Consider the following 6,440-nt stretch of genomic DNA (forward strand, 5'->3'; position numbering starts at 1 on the left):
CAAAGCTTAATGACCCAGACCCAGTTTTAGCGGTTAAAGCTGTGTGACTTCCTCTTCAGCCTAAGAAGAACATAAAGGGACGGACCCCAGTTGAATCTAAAACTTTCTGAGCCTGTCCTGAGAAAGCCTCGACACAGCAGAGGACTGGACCATATGTCCTTGTCTACAACAAACTATTAAACCCGCCTGTGTGGACGTGACCTTACCTGCATGAGGCTGAGTCGGTGCGGCTGCTGGCAGTGGAGGCAGGGCTCCAAGCGGTGAGGACAGGTGTTGGTCAGGTGTTCCTGCAGGTATCTCCTCTGTAGCACCGTCTCGCAGCCTGGATTGCAGCACTGCAGCTGCTCATACTGACACGACCGCAGGTGGTCCTGCAGAGGATTAATGATGCAAGAGAAACTGTCAAAAGCTTCATGAGCCTGGAGAAGATTCTGTGTGCCGAGCCCCAAAAGTACACCAGTCATCCACAACATTATGACCACCAGCCTAATATGGTGTAGGTCCCCCTTTTGCTGCTAAAACAGTCCTGACCCGTTGAGGCATGGACTCCAGTAGAACTCTAAGGTGTGCTGTGGTATCTGGCACCAAGCTGTTAGCAGCAGATCCTTGAAGTCCTGTAATCTGTGAGGGGACCTCCATGGATCGGACTTGTTTGTCCAGCACATCCCACAGATGGTGGATTGGATTGAGATCTGAAGAATTTGAAGTCAACACCTTGAACTTGTTGCGTTTCCATTCCTGAACCATTTTTGCTTCGTAGCAGGGGGCATTACTCTGCTGAAAGAGGCCATCAGGGAAAGGGTATCCATGGTCTGCAACAAAGCTCAGGCAGGTGCTACGTGTCAAAGTAACATCCACACGAATGGCAGGACCCAAGGGTTCCCAGCAGAACATTGCCTAAAGCATCACACTGCCTCTGCCGATCGGACCACATTGGCCAGCCTTCACTCCCCACGTGCATCAGTGAGCTTGACCCATGACCCTGTCGCCGGTTCACCACGTTTCCTTCCTTGGACCCCTTCTGATAGGTACTGATCCTTGCAGACCAGTTTGGAGATGCTCTGACCCAGTCGTCTAGCCGTCAGTTTGGTCCTTGTCAAAGTGGCTCAAATCCTCACGCTGCCTAGACACATCAACTCTGAGGACACAACGTTCACCTGCTGCCTGATGTATCCCACCCACTGGCAGGTGCCACGGTAACCACCTGTCTGTGGTCATAATGTTACGGCTGACCAATGTTACTCCTCACTGTGTTCAAGGTGCCTAGTAGTGGAAGGAGCACCCGGTGGTCCAGAGTTCCCTAAACATCAGCTCGTGTATTTTCACACAAATCTAAGTCTACCTTTATGTCTAAAGTTTACCTGCAGATGGTGTAACGTGACGACGGAGCTGCAGGCCGGAGAGTTGGTGCAGTACACTTCTAAATTTGAGATTTCCCGTTTGCAGCAGTTGTCCTGGAAAACCTGCAGGGAGGAAACTCCTGATTAGTGTGCTTTTAAATATTTAGACACTTTTTCCAAACGCGGTGGGCTGGAGTCCAATCAGGAGGAATGACACCTTTAGGACCGCCTTTACTGTCGAAGCCAATGAGTAGCACAGCCGGTGAATATTCCACCTGCTGTGACTACAGGTGGATCAGACGTGGCCACTCGAGTAAAGCTCTTTTCTTCTTCTACGGTGCTACAACACATCTTGGTGATGGTGGTTTACACTACGTCACATTCATCCCATTAACACACCAATGGCACAGAAATCGAAGCAATTTCGGGTTCAGTGTCTTGCTCAAGGACAGGAGGATGGGACCGACCTTCTGATAAGTGGAGGACCCCTGTACCTCCTGAGCCCCAGCCACTGTTAAGATTTCCTGAACCCAAGTATTGTGAGAAGCCACAGTCAGCTCATCTCTTTCTTTCAGCCACCGACTGAAATACTTGTGTGTAAGTGTGAATGTGCAGCAGAAGGTTTGGTCCTGACCTCAGCTGGCGTGATCTCAACGCCGTCCACTGGACAAACGGGGCTGGACGGTGATGAACTCTCCCTGAAACACACAGCAGGCTGAGGTTCATACCCCGAAACCACGACTGAGCCACTTCACTCAGAGAGGTCTGACTGGAAACAGCCACCAGGACCGAGTACAGGACTCGGCCAAAGACCTCCGCTACAGGTGCCTTCAGACAGCCAGCTGCGTCAGTGGGCTTGTTTGAGATGAGCCGGACCGACGCAGACCTGCGCAATTTCGAGTGCAAGACCTGATGGTTCAAAAGGGTCCAACTGCAGCATCCTTAGACCTGCCTCCTCGGAACCCTCAGACCCCTCAGACCTGCCTTGGATCCTCAGATTTCTTAGATCTCCCTTGGACTCCTCAGACCTCCCCCTCCTCGGACCCCGCCCTCCTCAAACCCCTTGGACCTCCCTCAGACCCCCTTAGAACATAGTTGCTGATCACATGTAAGGTTATTAGAACAGCATTTGTTTGAAAGTTAGACGCTGACAGCTAATCAGCACATGGCTCACCACGGGACCGGGCCCTCAGGAGGGAGGACTGGACCCGTCTCTGATGGTTAACGATTCGGTCCCACTTCCAGCAGCTCGACTGTGTGAGATGTGGAAATCTCGTGGGACAAAGACGCGCACAGTTTTAAGAGCTAGGCGCCGCTGTTTCTCTCCCCGTGCTGCAGAACTGAAATGCCTGATGGGAAACGACTTGCTGACAGCTGGAGCGCTCGTTGGGGGTGTTTACCCCGTGGTGGTCACCGCACAGTTACATGACGAGACTTCCTTCATCGTCGTTCAGTCAGGAAGCGGTTTCTCACAAATTTATACTGATACTGACATTCGTGGCCTACTGTCGAGGTCAGCTCAAACAAGCCCAGTGAGTTCAGGACTGCGTCAGTCTGAGTGTGTGTTAAGGTGGACTGTGTGAGTGTCTTTTAGGGTGGACTGAGAGTTTTTTGAGGTGGACTGAGTCAGTGTGAGTCTCTCTTAGAGGTGTTTTAAGGTAGACTGCGTCAGTCTGAGTGTGTTTTAAGGTGGACTGTGTGAGTGTCTTTTAGGGTGGACTGAGAGTTTTTTGAGGTGGACTGAGTCAGTGTGAGTCTCTCTTAGAGGTGTTTTAAGGTAGACTGCGTCAGTCTGAGTATACTTTAAGGTGGATTGCGTGAGTGTGGGTGTATTTTAAGGTGGACTGCGTGAGTGTGGGTGTATTTTAAGGTAAATAGTGCTTGAGTTTTGTAAGGTGGACTGAGTCAACGTAAGTCTGTTTAAGGGGTGTTTATAAGGTGGACTGTGTGGGTGTGTATTAAGGTGGACTGCTTCAGTTTGAGTGTATTTTAAGGTGGACTGCTTCAGTCTGAGTGTATTTTAAGGTGGACCCGCATTAGTGTGGGTGTCTTTTAAGGTGGACTGTGAGTTTTTTAAGTTGGATTGAGTCAGTGTGAGTCTGTTTTAGGGGTGTATTAAGGTGGACTGTGTGAGTGTGGGTGTGTATTAAGGTGGACTGTGTGAGTGTGGGTGTGTATTAAGGTGGACTGGCTCCTACAGCAGTCCTTGCAGGCAGTGGAAGCAGTAGATGTGTCCGCAGGAGTTCTGCTGAGGGTTGAGAACGACTCCTCTGCAGACGGGACAAACAAACTCTTCCTTCAGCGTCAACACAAACTTCAGGGAGTGCTGGATGGTGGTCAGTTCCGACTCCCAGGAGCTGACAGAGCCCGATGACCTCTGCCTGGACTCATCGGACCCCAGCCTCGACTCCTGGGACCTCATCACGGACTCCTCAGACCGCAAACTGGACTCCTCAGATCCTCCAGGCTTTGTATCCGCTGCTGCCATTAGTCTGCAGGAGGACAGACTGAACAGAGGACGCAGGTGATTTAATCAATGATCGATATGATTTATTTTACATACATTCTAGATTTGTTTCCAGTGAGACGTTATTCAGTGAGTGACTCTATTTAGTGACTTTACTTTTGTGAACTTCAAAAAACATTTAATTCTATTTAAAATGTTCAACTCGTTGTGAAGCTACAGACGACCAGGCTGACGTAGATCTAACACAGGGTGAAATTAAACAAATTCTCTGAATCTATTTTAAAAACTTAGGCTAGTTCACTAGAATTAACCATCGATTAACCAGTGAAAGCTCTTTAACCATTTGCCCCAAACTGAGAGCGGGAGATTTATACCTGCTGCACAAAGCTTCTGTCATTCGGGTCATCGTGTTAAACGCTCGTGATGATGTCATTACATTACGGTGAAAAATCTGAGGAGCAGCGAAGCAGCTAGAGAGTAAGAGTCAGTAGTTTAGCTTGATCTCTGATCAAAAGTGTTTCATTTACTTTTGGTTTCACGTGCAGCATGCAGTCCCAAACTGCGTTGGTCAAACGGTCTGAAGGGGAAAATGTTACTACCATGGACTAAATAACATAATGGGGGCACCTATTTTTTTTCCCACTTAAAGATATTTTTTTTATTTTCTCCCCCAGAAGATTTTGAACATTAAATATTTATTTTCCTGCATTCTGGAGACATTTTGTGCTCCAATTTATGGTGGAAATGTTTCTAAGCACAAAATTAAGGTGGCAGGTTGAGAATAGAAAATATAAAAATATAACAGTAATCAGCAGCTTGTCTTTTAGTTTACTCTTTTGGACATTTGTTTCTTCTATATTTAAACTGCATTGCATGTTTTCTTATTGTATAAATAAACCTTTCTCTAGCATTTTCATTTAACATTTCTTAAAAAAATGCCTTCATGGAAGCGACAGGGACATGTCCCCAGCGTCCCCAGCGTCCCGCAGTCTAATAAGCAACAACACCAAAGTGCGTTTCTATTGGAGCACAGAGCTCAGGTGGAAATTAGACGTCTGATCATAAAACGTGCACGTGCCCCTCCACTCACTCAGTAAAAGTACAAATACCTCGATGTAAAACTACTCCATTCCATTAAAAACCTCACGCTGGAGTAAAAGTATTTTCAGCTGAAGGGGGTTGAAGTATTAAAAGTAAAAGTAAACCTACCCATTAGCTGAGCGGCTCCTACACGTGCTGAGGATGCGCGCGCGGTTACATGTGACCCTGTATCGCTAATGACCATCAGCACCTTCGGAGTGACGTCAATGAAAGCAGCGAGGTACCTGCGGGTGAGGCGGGCTGTGCGCGTGCGCGCGCGCGTGCAGGGGAATCCCCGCAGCCGCCCTCGCTGCGCGCAGCGCGCGCTGCGTCTGGATGCTTTAAAGTACCCGGAACACGCAAAATACACCCTTTCTAACTGCTGTCCTCTGCTCGAGATCTTTTCCTTTCACTTTCCCCAAACACGCAGACGGACGGAGGTCAGCGGGGTTTCTCACCGCAGGCTCGGAGACCATCAGCTCCGCAGCGCGTCCCCCGCTCCTCAGCCCGGATCGATGCTTCTGATTCTGTATTGATTAAGTCTGGCCGATGCGGACGCCGCAGCGGAAGAGGAAACTCTAACAGCAGGAAGTGACTTAACAACCTGTTGTTATTCCTGCGGAGTTTCAATAAAGGAAATAAACTCGGTGCTGTTAAAAGTACTCAGAACGAGTAAAAGTAGTAAAATAAAAGTAGAGTGAAGTACTAATAATCACTATAAGTATTTAATTCACTTCCACACACACTCCTTTATATTTAGATTTTCTGTTGTAACAACTTCTTATTTCAGAATCAGTAAAATACTGTAAAAGTACTGATGGTGCAGAGTGTCCCCTTTCACTGCGTTATCTTATTGATATATTATTAATATTAAAGCCATAAATGAGAGCGTGTGCACTAGTGTCCTGGTTTTATTTTGAAAATCTTTTCTACAATTATAGTTACTTTGCACGTGACTTCTTTTCATAGACAACATATGATCTGATATGTTTATAAAATATGATACAGAAATGATATGGATACATTAAAGATAACTTAATGTGCTTTACATTAAAACACAAACTGTGGGAACAGCAAGCCCAGCATCCAAACTAGGACTGCTGCTAACTCACCATTTCACCTTCATGTGTTCATCACTTTAACACTGAAGGTGGAGCTCATTTTAATAACTTTAGATTCATCTTCTTTTGTATTATTGTAAATCTGCAAAGTAACTAGTGTCATCAAATAAATATACTGCAGTACAAAGTAGCATAAAATGTAAATACTCACGTACAAACAGTCTTTAATAATGGGGTAAAGCGTCCTCGGGCTCCTTGAAGGCGCTATAAAAATATGTTATTATTAAGATGAGCAAGGAGGAAGTAGATGAAGGTCACCGAGCGCTGACGAGCTCTGCGGTGATCGAGTTGGAACCAGAACCGAGATTCTACAAGAGCCAGATTCAAAAAGAAGATTCAGAAATGAATTAATGAATTTATAACAATGTCAGCAAACGCTGAACATTATAGACGTAGTGAAGACAGGCGTTAGAGGCTGTCGATCGCACCGGT

At 46.8% G+C, this 6,440-nt stretch overlaps 1 protein-coding gene across 1 annotated transcript; it reads right to left on the minus strand.

Annotated features, from left to right (window-relative positions):
* Positions 1-33: 33 nt before the first annotated feature.
* On the minus strand, positions 34-6,324 carry LOC119899932 (TNF receptor-associated factor 5-like). The gene is made up of 6 exons (XM_038714756.1): positions 5,017-6,324; positions 3,539-3,847; positions 1,975-2,038; positions 1,362-1,463; positions 207-371; positions 34-60 (listed from the first exon to the last, which is right to left on the minus strand). The coding sequence occupies exons 2-6, from the start codon at positions 3,826-3,828 to the stop codon at positions 34-36; spliced, it is 648 nt and encodes a 215-aa protein (XP_038570684.1). The 5' UTR covers positions 3,829-3,847; positions 5,017-6,324.
* Between the last annotated feature and the right edge of the window lie 116 nt (positions 6,325-6,440).

The sequence above is a fragment of the Micropterus salmoides genome, unplaced genomic scaffold (genome assembly GCF_014851395.1).
Source record: "Micropterus salmoides isolate LMB-PRFRI ecotype aquatic unplaced genomic scaffold, ASM1485139v1 Ms_hic_scaffold_12, whole genome shotgun sequence".
Lineage (NCBI taxonomy): Eukaryota > Metazoa > Chordata > Actinopteri > Centrarchiformes > Centrarchidae > Micropterus > Micropterus salmoides.